Source organism: Suncus etruscus, chromosome 11 (genome assembly GCF_024139225.1).
Source record: "Suncus etruscus isolate mSunEtr1 chromosome 11, mSunEtr1.pri.cur, whole genome shotgun sequence".
In the NCBI taxonomy this organism is placed as follows: domain Eukaryota; kingdom Metazoa; phylum Chordata; class Mammalia; order Eulipotyphla; family Soricidae; genus Suncus; species Suncus etruscus.
This window is the reverse complement of record NC_064858.1, coordinates 35,123,282-35,141,502: the sequence shown is the minus strand read 5'-3', so window position 1 is coordinate 35,141,502 and position 18,221 is coordinate 35,123,282. Positions and strand designations below refer to the sequence as shown.

The 18,221-nt window shown below is 44.8% G+C and overlaps 1 protein-coding gene across 1 annotated transcript; it reads right to left on the bottom strand.

Annotated features, from left to right (window-relative positions):
- Window positions 1-2,021: 2,021 nt before the first annotated feature.
- GSG1 (germ cell associated 1) lies at window positions 2,022-14,022 on the bottom strand. Its single transcript, XM_049782905.1, has 4 exons — window positions 13,975-14,022; window positions 4,660-4,966; window positions 2,827-2,997; window positions 2,022-2,188 (listed from the first exon to the last, which is right to left on the bottom strand). The coding sequence occupies exons 1-4, from the start codon at window positions 14,020-14,022 to the stop codon at window positions 2,022-2,024; spliced, it is 693 nt and encodes a 230-aa protein (XP_049638862.1).
- Window positions 14,023-18,221: the final 4,199 nt, after the last annotated feature.

Sequence of the window (18,221 nt, the reverse complement as noted above, 5' to 3'; positions counted from 1 at the left end):
TGGGAGCCGGTGCGATACTACAAGTGATGGAAACCCAGGCTCTGCTATGACAGACAAACAAAAAGCAATTAGGATCTGGTGGTAGGAATCCATCTTTCTTCCAGGGGGTGCTAGGCCACTGCCCTAGGACTTGGGGACTGAGGGGCCCAAGGGACATTAAGCATGGTAGGTGGGCTGTATGGTAGGACATTGTTGAGGTTTTATAGTCAAAAGGGCCGGCTTAGGTGCTAAGGAAGACGAGGAGTATAGTGAATTGTGTTGTAGTTCTGGAAATAAAAATCAATTTTGACTCCTCTTTCCTAAGTAGCACTACCTTGAATCTCTTCCCATTGCCCCAGCTCTGTAGCTCAGTGCACTCATGTCAGGCCCCTAGAGAATACACTTCCCATTAACCTCCCACCCACTTCAAATCGAAAATGCTCCTTTGCTAGGTCTCAGGGAGCCATATTATCTCTTGCTCCTCATCTTCCTTTTGGGCATTAGGCCCTCTCAAGAGTTCCCAAAGTGCTTCTGTAGCAGCGTTCAAGAAACACTGACTACAAGTCCCGAAGCATCTCAGACTGGAGGCATTAGTGGCATCGGCAGCTCATGTAAACAGTGCAGTTCTTGGCCCCAGAAACTGGCGGTTGTGGTTGAATACAATCAAGCACAACCAGGACCTTGGGGGGACCATATCAAAGACATTCCTAAGACTGTGGCGGGCCCTAAATCTCTGTGTTCTGGGAAGCCCCAAAAACAGGAAGTTGGGAGAGATTAGTGGGTTACTCATGAGACCAAGGGATGGTTAAAGGCGGGCCTTGCCCTGGCACCGCATGTTCCTGTCTGTGGTTTCTGATGGACCACACTCAGGCTGCAGGCACTAGACATTTGTGATGCCAGTGACAGCATGAAGAGCCACAGAGGGTATAAGATGATGAGTCTGCAAAGCAAGTCTGGAGGTGGCAAGTAGTGAAAAGATGGGCATCTAATGAATGACATGTCTTTATGAGAAGAGGGGTAAGTGCTCTGTACAAATAGTTCTATGCTGCTTCCTTTAGAATCAAGAATGGAGCCTGGTTCTGGGTGTTCTCTTCCAGGAAGAACATCCTTTTAAGTCACCAACTTGTTTTTTAAAACTCTGAGGATGATTTGGGATGTAGGGTATGTATGAGTTTGATTGCCACTTCAGTTGAGTGAGATATATCCCAGGGAATAAAGACTCAATTCACATTTTAAGGATACTTCTCCATGTCTCTGCTCTTCTGTATTTGAATTATGACCATCAAAGACAGAATGGAAATTCTATAAGCTCTCCAGCATCAATCTCATTTCCCAATACCACATGCACAGCAGGGATGGCCGCACCATCAACTGGACTAAATATGGAGAATCAAAGCTTGGCTCTGTGTCAGATGGGTCCAACCCAAGGCTTCTGGGTCATGGGGATGAAGGACGAGAAGAAGGGAAAGGATCTGGGCATGGGAGAAGGCATAAGGTCTAGAGTAGGTAGCTGGGGTAGATGTTGCAGTCTATGTGGCCTCCTGTCTTCAGGTCCCTAGTTAATAGTTGCCTGGAAACTTGCCTACCACATGGGGGCTACCAGTCATTTTTTTTCCTTAGGTGAAGCCTGTGGTTGATGGTGCTACCCACACAATGATGTCATTTTCAGGGCAGCTGCTCTGCACAGACCCTCATGTGCTCTGGATTTAGAGCCCAGTTGGGATGGGGTGGGAGGGAAAACCTGGGGTGTTGTTCATGCTGCACCCAGGACCACACCCCTCCCCTTTATCTTCTCTGTGTCTATGATCACATCCAACTATTTTGAAAACAAAAACAAAAACAAACCAACAAAACAAAAGTAAACTGTCACCAGGCCAAAGGAAACCTACCAACTTTGCATGTGGAAAACTCATGCAAAGAGCATGACAAATCATGGTGCAAAAATTATAGTGATTTTTTTTTTCAGAGAAGCACTCTCCTCAAATGTCCAAGTGCAGAGGCCTAGTCTGGCCTGTCTCCCTTTTACCCAGCACCTCAGGGACTCATCTGTCTACCAGCCCAAGCTCACCTGACTGGATGGAGGAGACAGTCACAAGCGTACTTAGCTGGAGTCTACAGCCTGGGCTTCCAGTAAGACGAAGATTCATTAATAAGAGGAGGAAACTGATGAATTCAAGTCCGATGACTCCCAGGGATAAGCAGAGGATGTCTATGAACAATAAGCAGCAGGAAATTTTACCCCAATAGGTAAGTGAGCTGGAGACCTTATACCCTGGGGAAGGGTATAAGGATAACCCCATTAGAGGTGAAAGCTGAGGCAACAGTTGGAAAGAAAGGGGCAGTGCTGACCAGCAGGGCCTCAGTCTTAACTGCAGTGTCTGTCTCATTTCATGCCTTGGCTGTGCTCACTGCTTCATCTATACCCCATAACCTGGCTCTATAGTCTGCTAGGGAGACAGGAGATACAATCATGCAATTCTTACAAAATCCTGTAGCGATTTTCACTTTTGTTGCCCTTTCTTCTACCCTCCTTCTCCCTCAGACACAGAAAAATAAGAAAAAAAAAACTGGAAGGTTTCCCCACAGATCCCTGAGCAACTGGGTAAAGAGGGGATTCTCCTTTGAATTGGTGTGTGTGTGTGTGTGTGTGTGTGTGTGTGTGTGTGTGTGTGTCCTTATTTGTGAACTCTACTGGTTCCTGCTTTGTCTTTACTTCCTGCATGGGGACAAGGTTACCCTGCAAAGAATTGGCCATTTTGAGAGATTGAAGAGAAAGGCAGGAGGTCACAGCAATAGAGAACCAGAGCCCAAACCCCATGGCATTGAGTTGGTTATCAAAGTACGTACTTGCCACGAGCCCTGAGGGAGGGTGGGGGAGGAATGCCTTCTCCATCAACCGCTGGCCTCCAAGTCGGAGAGTGGGGTGACATGAGCCTTGCAGCGTGGTAAATTCCAGTATTCCTTTCTCAACTCTCTGGGCTGGTGGTGTGAATTCATTGACATGTCGGCACTTCTGCCCTGCAACACATAGGGGCCCGGCGCTCTGTACTTCTGGACCATTGGATTTAATAATTTTCCACGTTAGAGTTTCTTACTCCAGGGTCTGCCCTTGGGCAGTTAGCAATTAATTATTATTATTATTATCATTATTATCATCAGTATTAGTATTATTGCCACTCCTGGAAGTCCTGAGGGGACCATTTGATATGAGGGCATGAATCTGAAGCACCTGCATGCAAAGCCTGTGCTCCAGCCTTTGTGCCATCTCCCTAGTCAAAAAAAAGTCTCTGAACTGTGGATGGCCGAGACCAGCACCACCAAATTGCTTGGTCTGGATAAGTGGTTTCCCTGCCTAAACCTGGAGTTATGGCACCGTAACCGCTTATTTAAAATGTAAACACATTGATTTTCTCTTCCATCTCCTTTCCTCGCTCAGCCCACATTGCGATTGGGAACTGCAAATTATTCTGGGCTTCAGCAAGTCTCCACAGGTGTGTTCTAGCCGAAAAGGGATCTCCTCTGTCCCAGGGTGCCAGGTTGGAGTACTACAAAACATGTTGACCTCTATACCTGGTTGCATTGTCAGTACAAGCTGAGCAGCGCTGACATGGGAGATTGGTATTCAGCTGCTTTGCCCTAAGTAGTGAAAGGGGCCTGCAGTCCATTCTGGGCACTCTGTGACCTGAAGCTGTGGGCCTGACATTCAGTGTTTAAGCCTTGTGATACCTTGTTGCTGGCAGGGCCACTATGGTGCATGGAGACCTCCTGGGTTACCCCATTGGTAAGTGTGGGATCATCAGGACTCAGGAACCAGAGCATGCAGGACCTGGGTGCCAGCATTCTGCTCCATCTTTCAGCTCCTCCCTGATCTTTTACATCATTCACATTGGTGCTTAGAATTCAAAATCCCTTTTAGCAAATGATCTGGAAATCTTATCTATGTATATCCATTCACCCATCCTTCTCCCTCCCTCCCTCCCTCTCTCCCTCCCTCCCTTTCTCCCTCCTTCCCTCCCTCCCTTCCTCTCTCCCTCCCTCCCTCTCTCCCTCCCTCCCTTCCTCCCTCCTTCCCTTCCTCCCTCCTTCCCTTCCTCCCCCCTCCCTCCCTCCCTCCCTCCCTCCCTATCTATCTATCTATCTATCTATCTATCTATCTATCTATCTATCTATCTATCTATCTATCTATCTATCTATCTATCTATCTATCTCAATCTATCTCTCTCTCTCTCTTTATCTCTCTCTCAGATCTATCTATCTATCTATCTATCTATCTATCTATCTATCTATCTATCTATCTATCTATCTATCTATCTATCTCACAAAAGGCCAAACCAAGGCTTCTGGAGAAGGCAGTCATAGAAGGTGGCAGCTGGCAGACCAGTGCTTTGGAAATAAATGGTGGTTTCTCTGTGATTTTTTTCTTAACAACGGTTCCAAGGGCCCAAAAAGGAAATACTCAGAGCAAGGACTACTGCTGGGGCCCTTTAGGCACCATTTAAAATCAGACAGTCACTGGGGAACAGAGAGAAAAGTCTCAGGGCTTTGAACTAGTTCTAGGGAGCCCCGAGGGAAAGGGGTTAAGGGGGGGTCCCAAAAAGGGGAGCACTAGCAGCTCTTTACCCGCATATGGTCCCTTTGGGGAGGGAGGGGGGAACCAGGCAGCGGGGACGAGGCAGCAACCTGGTTCTTCCAGGATTTTCTCATTGGATAGCCACAGGACATTCCGGAGGGAGCGCTGGGCGAGCCAGGCATCCCCATTCTCCCTGCGGTGCACCAGCGCCTGGGATGATGAGCGGCGGCAATCCAGGGGCATCTGCAGGCCATCGAGCTTGGCTGCCACACCTTCCCGGCACAGGGGCTGGGGCACCTGCGGTGTGCCCACAAACCAGAGCTGGCGGAGCAGGGGTGCTGTGGGGAGGCGTGATAGCAGGTGGAAGATGGCAGATAGGAATGTTCTCCGGACAGAGAGGGCCTTCGGGAGCTCCATCTGTAACAGACACAAGGGAAGAGGAACTGGGTTGTATCTCTGCTTGGGATGGAAGGGCAACCCCATCCCTCTCACAGGGAGTTCAGGATGCACACCAAGCAAGGCCTGGGTGTCCCAGCCCAGAGGCTTCAGGGCTTCAGGACCAGCTCTAGAGTGGGTCCGCCCACTGGGAGTGGGACTGGGAAGGCCACCCACAGGAAGTGGGACTTCTCTTTGACCATCGCAAGAGGGAACCTCGCTTGTGTTGTGTCTTCCTTCCTTACAGGACAACCACCTACCAGGAGAGAGCAGAGTAAGCTCCTTTCACGGTGCTTCCTCCTGCTCCAAGTGTTAGTCCTGGGTGGGACCCTGCAATCCTGACCTTTACCCATACAACCCCAAGCAGCTGGTAGATGAATGGTAAATCAGGAACAGAGATTCATAGTGAGGCTGAGCCTTGGAGGCTTGCACCAGATGCAATGCATGGGCATCATATCTGGCTCTCTCTTCAATCAAGTCCAGAAATGGTTGCTTGCTAGATTTTTTGTTATTGTAATAATGTCAGTTGGGTGTGTGTGAGAGATATGGGTTCCTGTTCCTGCATTGTAGATTCCTCTGAGAGGCAGACAGGGGCTTAGATTCCCTCTTACTATCGAACGTTAAGCTGAATCTCAAGGGGCCTCAAGACTAAAAGACAATATTTGAGATAGAACACAGATCTGAGAAAGCAGGTGACTGGGAACCCACTTTCATCCCCTGCCACTGATCTCTGAGAGCCAGTGTGTGGTGCTGCACAGCTCTGTGCTGGTGGAGGCATCCTCCTGTGAGGACATTTGAAGATGTGACCATGCCTGGCTCACAAAAGGCAGGGGCAGTGGAGAAGTGAGGCCCTGATGGCTCTGGTAGGAGCCCCTGCCTTATGACATTATTTCTAGTCTAAGAGGAAAAGCTAAAGAGACAACTATTCATGTTTTTAATTTAACACATAATTCCCAAGCACCCCATTTAATGTGCTTTAGAAAGAATAACCTGTGAAGTCTGGACCTCACGGTGGTAGGCCCTGCAATGTTTAATACCAAAGAGTGGGAAAGTAGGGTCTTCAATGAAATCCACAGCTACCTAGGGGGAGGGCACACAGCAGAGTGAACAGACCTAAATCTACATAGCTCAGAGAGGTGTGAAAAACAAAAGACATGCTAAATGGGATTGCTCATAATTTGCCCCTCTTATCCAGCTGACATTCTCTACACTATACATTATCTTAGCAATGTTAGAATATCGTAGAACTTTATCTTAGCGATGTAAGATTGTTAGGACTCGTAGAGACTACACCAGTGTTGGCATACCCAACATATATTTTGTTTCCAGGCAATGAAAAATAGACATTCTAGGTAGATAAAAATCAACATTTAAGACATATGATAGATGCAATTTCTGGAAAACAATCAGTTACTTTTAAAGCACTCAACAGATCAGTTTCACCAAGTCATCTATTGGAACTTAGAAGACTGAAGGTACTGTAAGTATGGAAAGTCACAACATTGGAAGCAGGAAAGAATCAAGCTTAGGACAACTTTCATATTGTTTCAGTCGCTCAAAGAATATTTTCATTTTTTTCTATTATTTTTATCCATTATTTGAATAGAAAATAGAATACCAGCTAAAACATCTCTATTAATTATGGTATATCTAATCACTCTTTATAAACAAAAAATGAACTAAAATAGGGGCCGGAGAGATAGCATGGAGGTAAGGCATTTGCCTTTCATGCAGAAGGTCTCGGCACCCATATGGTCCCCCGAGCTTGCCAGGAGTGATTTCTGAGCATAGAGATCCAGGAGTAACCCCTGAGTGCTGCCAGGTGTGACCCCAAAACCAAAAAAAAAAAAAAAGAACTAAAATATAGGTTATTTAAATTTTTAATCTTTATTTTCTTGCTCTATTGGGCTTGAAAGCCTGTTACTTGAAACTTGAACTCTACCCTCAATCCATTTCAAATTACGTATGCTTATATGCTATTCTGTGAGTTATTTACACATAACACTGAACTCCACACCATGGTAACAAAATATTTGAGTCATCCAGTTGTCAATTAATTTAAGGAAGAGAACATTTGAGGAACAAAAGATGAAAAATAATTTGGAATGAAGCTCAGACTGAATCCATGGGTGTCTGTCAAGGACTGATCCCAAGGGCATATTTAAAATGATTTTGATAAGTTGTAAAAAACCAGGCAAGAGTCTTTTCAAGAAGTATCATTTACACCTATCATACCCTTCTCATCATTTTATTTCTCCCTTTAAACAGTTTTACTTTCTAAGATCCAGATAACTCTTGGACTGGAAGAATTAGTGCAAATTTTTATGGTTGCCTTTGTGATTATTAAAGAAGTAGTCAGCACAAGAATAGTGGTGTTTTTGACTCTGGTGACAAACTCAACTTTCTTTATAGAAAAGTGACAGAGAAGCTTCCCTGGTACTCTGGCACTAGATAATTAAGATGGCCATAGTTGCCTAGGTGTCACAAATTGGTTAGGATGGACATTTAGTTGCCTAAAATTCACAAATTCTTGTTATCAATTTAGGTAAACAGAAAACAGTGAACCTACATTAATAAGGATATTGAGAAGACAGGTACCTCTCAAAAGAATCAGGTGCAAAAATATGCTATGGAATAGATTATCTGAGCATGAAAATGGGCAGCTAGGCTATTCCAGCATCTTGCAGTTTGTCCAAAGACCAAGTTGTCCCAAAAATGTCATGAGAGATCTAAATTCTTTTGGTTGAATGTTATAGACAAGTAAAACTCCTTGCCCCTCCCAATCCTCCACTGCTCTTTCTTCCCCTGATTAAATGCTACCTTGAATATTCTCAATAACTGACAGTGAGGTCAAGGCAGAGTTATTCTGGCAAGACACACAGGCATTTGGCAGTGGAGGTCTGAGATTAAACTCAATGAGAGAACATATATTCTCAGAAAGGTATCTTCCAATGAGTGCTTGGTCATTGCTACTCCCTCTTATTCCATTCTCTGAGTAGTTGGTGCAAAATGGACCAAACTTGTTTCTTCAGCAAGGACAGATAAGACAAAGATTTTTCTTTTTTTGTTGTTGTTTTTTTGTTTTTTTCGGACCACACCCGATGACACTCAGGGGTTACTCCTGGCTATGCGCTCAGAAGTCACTTCTGGCTCGGGGGACCATATGGGACACCGGGGGATCGAACCATGGTCCTTTCTTGGCTAGCCCTTGCAAGGCAGACACCTTACCTCTAGCGCCACCTTGCCGGCCCCTAAATGAAATTTTTCTACTCTTTTCTTAAGTCTTTGGTCTGAGGCACCATGGGACCAGGAATAGCTTCCTTGTGTCATGGTGGTCCCATATACCAGGTGATATCATTAAAAAGGATCAATCAGACCTTTCTTGATGATGAGGGTAGGTGTCTGGTAAGGATGGGGTGGGTAGGGTTTCAGGGCAGGAAGATTAGAAATTCTAGGCCCAACTATACAATTTGGTACCATCCTTCCCCATCTTCATAGAAAGGAATGGGAAACATTTCTATGAAGTTTTTGTGTTACTTAAAAAATTACTTTTGATTTTGAGGTTATTTTGAAACTGTAAAAGTAATCTAATAAGTCAGTACTTGGGGTAGGTTGTACAACTGGTGATCGGTCCCTTGGAAGGACAAGAGGTTCCTTGTTTGTGTTCCAGTAGTTTTCATTCTGGCCTTTTCTCATCCTTGAAACTTCGGAAAATGTGAAGATTCCTTGGCAACACCCTGAGACTCTGCAATCGCTCTGGGACTAGGCCCAGCTCTAATTTTAGAAAGCTCTATATTCAGGGGTAGACTTCTGATTTTTCTGATCTCAGAAGCTTAGAAACGAAGGAAAAGGCTGAACAGACTGCAAGATTTTAACTCGGAGAACTGAGGGACAACTTTCAGGGCCGGTTGGCTCTCTATGGCTGGCTGTAGGGAAATCCTCAATATCTTGCCCTACCTATCCCCTGCCTTAGCTCTTTCAAGACTTGACCACAGTACATTCTGTGTTCGTATTTTTGAGGGGTGCAGCCACGTTCCAGTAAGTTCCCCTGAATTTTTGGTTGCGCGTCGTCGGCTGTCGCTTGTGCTAAGGAGTTCTCCATTCATCCCAGCTTGCTGTTAGCAAGTTTAATGCCCATGTGTCATATGTCCTGTGTCGCTCGCTTCATTTGATGTAACACAATTCCCTTCAAAGGGATCGCCCATTCAAAGGGGGTGCCCTTCTCCACCTCAACGCTGGGGGGTGCTCGCTGCCCATGGGTCTCCCGGTCACACGGGTGGTGGTGGAACTGAATATGGTCCAGTTCTCCGCCTTTGGCCTCCGCCCTGCCCCAAACGCAGATCTCCAAGGACACCCTGTGTCACCCTCCTGGAATTTGGGGCTACGAATGAACTCTGGGGAGAGCCAGCCGCACCCCTTGGGGAGAGTTGGGCAGCATTGTTTCCTCGAGCACTTATTATTTTTCGGCTGGTTCCTTTCTAGTGACTCAGGAGATAGATCCCCAAATACTTCCCAGCGGAAATACCGCTCCCCGGTATCTGCAAAGCCTGTTAGTGAACGTTTCCTGATGAGTTTTTCTGCATTTTTTCTCCACTTCATTGTGCCCTCGTGGCCTCCTTTCCACCCTCAACAGTGAACAATTCTTTTCTCCTCTTTGCTTACACCCTTTTAAAAATACTTGCCGACACTTCTCACATCCCGCTTGAGTCACTATTTGGCGTGGCCCATGGCTTCGGTTTTTATGGCCTCTACTCTTAAAACCGCACCCCCTCTTGCTGCTTTAAAAGTCGTCTCCAGGGAAATGGGACGGGCTGGCTTTACTGTGTTAGGAAGAGTCCTAGAGATAGATTTAGAGCAAAGCTAATGAAGCTTTAGCTTAGTGGTTCCCCCATATGTTCTGGCCCTTTCCAAGAGTCTTTTTTAGTTTGTGTTCAATGGTTTTTGTTACAGTGGGTGTTTAAACACACACACACACACACACACACACACACACACACATCAAAACCCCCCAAAAAACAAGTTTCCGCAAAGCCTAAACAACTGCTCGACTGCTGTTTTGCTAGCTGTGTCCAACCAGCTCCCTCCTGGGGTCCCAACACCTAACTTTTCTTTTTCCATTTTTTCTTTTGGCCTGGCCTGATAAACCAGAGTACAGCTTCCCACTAACTTTCTTGATTGTGATTTGGACATATTCATATTCCCCCCGCCCTTCTCTCTCCTCTCCTAGGACAGAATATATAATTGCTAGTCAAAGCAACCCCAGTCATATTTGTTGACGTTCAACTCATGACTCAATATGGCGATGCCACCTTTCAAAGCAGAACTTAACTGTGGTTTATTGGAGTGTCACCATGCCAGGATGACACCCTCCTGTCCCCCCATAAACTCAACATTTATGACATCATAAAGTTAAGTGTTGGGACATACTCGTATGAATTTGCTTCCGGGTCACTCTCTGCCCAGCACTCTCTGCCCTAACCATAGTGACTAGGTGTTATAAAGGGAAACAATGGTCTGGGGACACCCACACTTTGTAAACAGGATTTAAATTTATTGTTTTATGAGTTCACTGAGATTGAAGGCAATAAAAAAAATGGCCAAGATGGTTGGAGCAAACAACACTGCCCTAAGGCCAAATGTGGGGATAAGGGATCCTGAGCCCCCTAATATGGCTGCTTTTTCCAAAGAATGGTTCATTTACCCTCCCTGCCAATGTATTTCAGAGGCCACATTCCTGAGGCAGCCCTGTGGACTGATTCTCCTGTTGGTGGTTCAGGCAGGAGTGATATGGTGTGAAGGTTTCAGCTGTCCCTGGCTTTGGTCCACAAATCCCTGTTCTCTGTTCTGTCATACTCTTTGTGCCTCTCCTGAAACTCCTCACATGCCTGTGGTCATGCTCACTGAAGCTGCTCAATATAGCAACTATTACAGGAAGCCGCGCGTGTTTGAGTCATTGTGGATCCTCAGCACTGAGTCTGACATCCTGTCAGGAGTAAGTGAGGCCTGTCAGGGGAAAGCCATTCTGAACATTCTTAGGAAGCCAGTGTGCGTCAAGATAAGCTGGGAAGGGTGTCCTGCTGCTGACCAGGGAGCCACAGAATCCACAGGCTTAAGTAGAGAAGCTAACAAGAGGGGCCTCAGGTCTGCCTGTGGCTTGTCCTCTGCCTGACCACATAGGGCCATCAAACCATCCATTTCCTCCCACCTGTAGAAAGAGCCCTGCTTTTTGATGAGTAAATTCAAAAACAGCAATGACTCATGAAGGAGGATTAACTTTTATCTCCCAGAGTGGTAGAGATGGTGCCACACAGATGGTTTTCCTAAGATTGGCCCATGGGAATTGCAATTCCTCCTGATTAGAACGGGAGGGGGTTGATTTCCCACAGAGCTCAAGACCTGATGAAACTGACACCCCGCCCCCCAAAAAACATGGCCCTTCCAGCCTCAGGGAAAGTGCCTCCAAGATGCAGACAGGGCAATCAACATCACTGCTGCTCTTGCTTTGGGTCATATGACCCCTGGGCCCAATATGCTCAGTTATCAGTAGGACTCTATTACACATTAACACAAATTGGAGGGCTGGGGAGGGGGAATAGTTTTGGCAATTCCTCTGTTCAGTGAGACAAGAAAAGCTGTGTGTGTGTGTGTGTGTGTGTGTGTGTGTGTGTGTGTGTGTGTGTGTGTGTGTGTGTGTGTGTGTGTGTGTGTGGTGTCGTCCCTGGGAGGGGGCTTTCCCTTTCCACTTCGGAATGGAATGAAATGGAGGGCTTTTTGGCGAATGCAATCGTTTCCAGCAGAGGAAGCCGCCTTTCTTCCAGGCCCCGAGCAGCTGGAGTGAATCAGGGGCGCAGCCACATCAGCACATCCTGTAGGGCTTAGGACTCACGCGCGGGTGACAGGGCCCTGGGGCTGGGAGGAGGGGTGGTTGCGGGGCGTGGTGGGGCCCTAACAAGTGGCCTTGGGCGGGGTGTTCATTCCGCGAGCGCCCCTCTTGCGGCTGCTTTCCCGTTCCCAGCTCCTTCCCACCCCCGGAAAATGGGGTGAGCCCCGCCCAGTCGCCCCCTTTGCCCTTGCGATGATTAAGTACCGCGCCATCCCTCCTCGTTGTTAAGGGAGGTGCGGTTGCCTAGCAGTGGGGCGCGTTGCCAGGACGACGGGCAGGGCATGGGTCGCATTGTTTTCCTGGGCCCGCCCCGAAAAGTACTTGCTTCCCGACTGGGTTTTCCTGCCAGCGCTGAGAAATAAGTGAGAATCTGGACCCTCTCAAGGGCAAGGACCCAAGGGGCGGCCAAAGGGCCAGAAGGCGTGAGGTGGCCATGCAAACAATTCCCCAAGCCAGGCATTTCCAGATCCTCCAGGGATAGACCCTGGGCTCCCCATTTTAGAGTAAGGAAAGCTCGAGCTTCACATCCTTTTCCTTGGGCCTTACAGAGTTGGAATTTTGGGGTTGCTGGGTCTGCAGAATATTGAGTTCAGGTCATGCTTCACCTCCCAAACCCTCATGGCTGCACAGTTGATTTGGGGCAAGTGACAATCTCCCTGAGCACCATTGCCTCGGACAAAAAAGTCCAGCATGGTGCTGTGAAGATCAGAAACAAGAGAGGAAAGTGAATTTCATCTCTTTGAATCTATAGAACCAGCCTGCAGGAGAGAAATCCTCTGGGTCCTTGATCCCACACATGACTTGCTCCATCCAGGCCACAAGTTAATGGTGTCTATACTCAGAACTTCAGGGACTGGAGCCAGAGCAATAGTACAGAGGGTTAAGCATTTGCCTTGCAGGCAGTTTATCAGGCTCAAACCCCCAGAAACCCAGTATATCTCCCGAGTTATGAGGAATCCCTGAATTGAGATTCAGGAAGTAAGTTCTGATCACTTCCTGTGTGGCCTCTTCCTCACCCCATACAAAAATAAGAAAACAAACTTTAATTTCTATAAATTCATAGAGTCGAAGTATTTTAGATGTTATAGCTGTATATTAAGAAACAGATTTTCCCCCTGGATTTTCTTTGAAAACCAATATCAAAGAGAAAATTTACTCTAAGCTCTGGCAGACTTTTGGAATCAGGATTGGAGGAGTCACATTGGGGAGCCAGTGGAGTTTGTTCTCAATGCTCTCTGGCATCTCTAGCTCTGCTTTTGACTACAGTGACTACAGCATCTTTTTGTGTGCGCATTTTAATTCTCTGACTAATTGTAACTTTCAATTTTTCCCTTTAATACAGAAAAGGCAAATACATTTGCTTTTTTATTTAGCTGGAAGTTGGGCAGTTCTCAACTTCCTTAAATGAAACACAAATCACTCCAGCTGTATGTGCTATCCTAAATAAGTGGAATCAGGAGACCCTGTTAAGGGTCTGGGACTCTGGAAAGATCCATGTAGATTCTCCCAGATCCTCCGACACTGGATGAGTCTGAAGTTACTGCTCTTTTTCTTTCTTGTATGTTCAAGATCAGAGATGGCAGTGAGGTGGGGCTAGGCCACCATTCTCTGACAGATGGAAATGATAAGCATTTCCAGCACTTGCCACCATCACTGGGACTTTGACCAGGAGTCAGATTTTGGCACTTGGAATCATACAGATGTAATAAAGGAAAATAGAGCAACAGTGTCTTAAAGCTGCTCTACGTAGAAAGCAGAGGAGACATAAGATGAAGAAGACCCCCCCCCAAAAAAAAGAAAGATGATGGTTTGGAGGTTAGTGAAAGAAAAAGAAACCCAGATATGGCTTTAGCAGGTTTTCTCCCAAACAACTAAGTGGTAGGAATGAGTTGTTTTTCCATTTGTAAATAAATCTTTGTAAATAAATCCATCTATTCCTATAAACACTGCAGGATTAACTCAGAGCATTCTTAAAGTCCCTGTAACATGAGTGTGAGAGATAAAATCATTGAATTTCCCTAGTTTTGTGTTACAAACCCACCTGTAGGGGTCAAAGAGGACTCTCTCCATGAGATACTGAAAGGGTTTCAGATATCAGGGTCCCTACCTTCGGGGTGAGATAAACATCTTGTAGCAGTTGAGAAGTTTTGCTCATTCACTTCCAAGGCTCTTCTGCTCTGTTTTACTTCGTTGCTTGGAATGAAGATCTGGTGAGAAGATGAAATCAGGGTCCCTCTTGCCAGCAGAGGGCTAAGGTGGTATGACAGTAGGCTGGAGGGTCTGTGCAGTATATCCTGTTACCAAGGTCGCATCATGGGTGGGGTTGGCTGACATAGGGGTTTGCTCTGTGACATCACAGTAGAGGCAAAGACAACCCCATGGCAGGAATGTGGGAAGCATATGTATTATCCAGATTACCTCTGTGGGTCCTGTACCCAAGAGTAGTTTGGCATCTTAGGATCCTTGTAGGGGACTGAGGGTACACCTAGGGATGCTGAGGAGCTCCAATGAAGTTGACTTACTAACCTAGTATGAAATGTTCTGGTAATCACTGGAAAAGACTAAAAAGGGGATCACAGACCCTGCAGAGCCATAGTGTTCTTGAATGCAGTGCTGGCTGTAGTTAGAAGAGAGTCCCTTCTAAGTGTAGAGACTTACTAAGGTGGAGAAAGCACTTGTCTTGAATTCTGGGTTCAATCTCTGTCACCGCATGTAGTCACCTGAGCACCACTAGGAATGATCCCTAGCACAGAAGGTGTGGGTCCTCCAAAGCAATCAATAAAAGAATGATTCCTGTCCCTGAGTTATAAAGTTCAGTTCAATGAAGAGTTTTAGTTTCAAATTTGAAATTTTGAAATGAAACCAGAAATTTGGTTTCCTAGACATACTTGCCATGTTATGAGGGTTCAATAACCTCAGGAGGCTAGATGTGATGGGCAGTACCTAGAGTACACAGCTCTTTAACATTCTTTGAAGAGATAATGATGAACAAAAATGGCTATTCTGAAAGCACTAGTATCTGGAGAACTAGGAGAGGCTGATGGACAGCATTTGAATGAGGATAGAGGATAGAGTGAATGTCCTTATGGTTCTGCAGCTCTCCTCAAGAGGACTCTGGGGGCAGAGAGATAGCACAGTGGTGTTTGCCTTGCAAGCAGCTGATCCAGGACCTAAGGTGGTTGCTTTGAATCCCGGCATCCCATATGGTCCCCCGTGCCTGCCAGGAGCTATTTCTGAGCAGATAGCCAGGAGTAACCCCTGAGCGACGTCGGGTGTGGCCCAAAAACAAAAACAAAGCAAAACAAAAGAAAAAAACCAAAAAAAAAAAAAAAAAAAAGAGGAGCTGGCATCCTCTAGGAGTTTGGGTAAAGATTCCTTATTGAGACAGCAGTTAACCCCTGAGGTTTCAACTTGGTGCCCTAATGCAATTTCTTCCTTTCCCTCACCAGCCACCTGCAAAATAAATACCTTCAGGGCATAGTCTCTTGGTCTCAGTTTAGCGAGTCTTAGTCCCCATCATTCTTGTCTATACTGCACCCCCTTTCCAGCAGAGCTTACAGAGGAGGTCTGGTCTTAGTGCTAAAGGTATTGCTTGCTTGACTTTTGAATATTCCCTGGGACTAGAGTGTGCCCATAAGTCTCAGGTCATGCCGAGTTTGGGAACAGAATCCAATGCTTCCCTTCTGTTCTGCTTAATATAGTGCCAAACACAACAGTTACTTAATATAATATCGTGGACATCACCACTTTGGACTAATTTATAATTCTTTTTTTTTTTAATGAGCTAAATGTGTAAGAGAACATTATGTCTGAAAGGTAAACAAATTGAATGACTAGCTTATTTATCCTTAAATGTCTCACCTCGATGGAGACACTGGTTCTCCTTCTCTCTCTAAATGATACATGCATGATCACCCCAGTTACAAATATTAAGGAGTATTTGTTTTGGAGACAGACCTGATGGTGCTCAGGACTTACTTTTTATTTGTTCTTAGGACTCACTCCTTGTGAAGCACAAGATAATTGACCATATGTGATGCCAAGGATTGAAGCGAGTTGACTATATGCAAGGTAAGCACTCTATCTGCTCTGTCCCCACAAAGAAACATTTTTTGGGGGGGGCACACTAAGCAGTACTAAGGGGCTATTCATAGCTCTGTACTCAGGAATCACTCCAGGTGCACATGGGAGACCATATGAGATGCTGGGGATCAAAATCAGGTTGGCCATGTGCAAGGTAAATATGGCCATACTTGCTGTGCTTATCACTCTGTACCCCCTAAGGAACATTTTAAAAAGAGCAACACATGTTGATAAAATTCATATGGGAGAATAAAGACATAAGACTAGTGAGGAAAACACTGGAAAGTGATGATGGTGCCTGGCTAGACAAACAGTCCAATGAGAGGAGAAAATTTAAAAATAAACACAGCAGTGTGTAGACATTTTATAAATAAAAAGTCCATGTCTGTAGTCCCAGAGGCACAGAAAATTTATCTATAAAATATATAAATTCTTGAATTGAATCACCATGAGATACACTTTTTTTGTTTATTTTGTTTTGGTTTTTGTTTTTTGGGTCACACCCAGCAGCGCTCAGGAGTTCCTCCTAGCTCTACGCTCAGAAATCATTCCTGGCAAGCTCCGGGGACCATCTGGGATGCCGGATTCAAACCACCAACCTTCTGCATGCAAGGCAAACGCCATACCTCCATGCTATCCCTTCGGCCCCGAGATCACACAGTTTTTTTTTTTTTTTTTTTTTTTGAGATCACACAGTTTTAAAGTTGTTCATGATAGAGTTTCAGTCATAAAATGTCCAACACCCATCCGTTTTTAACTTAGGGACAAACTATATAGTTGTTTAAGCTAGAAAGTGGGAAGTATAGCCACTTTCTAAAACATTTATTTAAAAAAACCTCCAATGGACTTGATATCTGAATAAAAACACTTAAAGTTATGTAGTAAAAGAAATAATGGGTAGATTTCTATATCACCTGGATGTTAAAAAATAGCCTTAAAAACAAAAAAACCCAGATATTGGGTAAGGAAGATCAATAAATTGGGCATTAAAATACTTTTGTGGGGCCGGGCGGTGGCGCTGGAGGTAAGGTGCCTGCCTTGCCTGCACTAGCCTAGGACGGACCACGGTTCGATCCCCCGGCGTCCCATATGGTCCCCCAAGCCAGGAGCGACTTCTGAGCGCATAGCCAGGAGTAACCCCTGAGTGTCATCGGGTGTGGCCCAAAAACCAAAAAAAAAAAAAAAACAAAAACTTTTGCCTGGTAAGAATGATTAAAATAAAACCAATTCACAGAGGAAAATGTTAATAATATACATGAAAGATGAAAGACTAAGATTTTTTTCTTTCTTTTTCTTTTCTTTTCTTTTTTTTTTTTTTTTTTGTGCTGCACCTGGGGGTGCTCAAAGTTTACATCTGGTTCTGTGCTCAGGGATCAATCCTGGCAATGAGGCTCAGGGATCACCAGTTGTGATGCCAGGATCAAATCCTGGTCCACTAAATAAGACAAGCACACTAATCCCTATACTATTTCTTTCCCACAATGATGACTTAAATATTAAAGGGAAAAAGATAACAATTCTTAGAGAATAGGTGAAATTGTAGAATAGACAATGTACCAAAGAAATTTAAGTAGCATAATAAATGAAAAGTCATGGTGGGAAAGTTGCACTGGTAAAAGGGTGTTTGATAATTTTATGGCTGAAACTCATCTACAAGCATGTTTGTAACCATGATGCTCAAATAAAATTATTGAAATAAAGAAAAAGAAAAGTGTTCTAATTAGGCTCGAAGAAATAATATTTAAAAGTACAATGAGATATTATTTCTCATCTGTCCACTGACAACATTAAAAAATTTAAGACTATATTCTGTGGAATAGACCTCAGGCAAATGACTGGCAACAATCCAAAATGGCACCACACCATGTAAAGGAGAATTTAGCAATGTTGAGTAAAACTATACAAACCTTTTTCTCTTGACTGCAGAAATCCTATTTCTAGGAACTTGTCTTACAGATGTGTCTGCAACAATGTAAAAGTATATGTACACAAAGTTACCAATAGCAGCATTACTTATAAAGCTAAAATATTGGAAACTTTCGACAGTTCCAGCATAAGAAATTGGTACAATAAAATATGGTGGCATATACATAAGAGAGTATTGTATAGCTGAATTAAAGTGCATACAACACCCAAGTAAAATTTTTATGAATTGATATGGATTTCTTTTTTTTTTAAATTTTTTTTTAATTTTAATTATGACAACAAAGATGTAAAGAAGAGGACAGGGTAAAGTTACAGTGGAAGCCCAATCACCCATAAACAGAATTC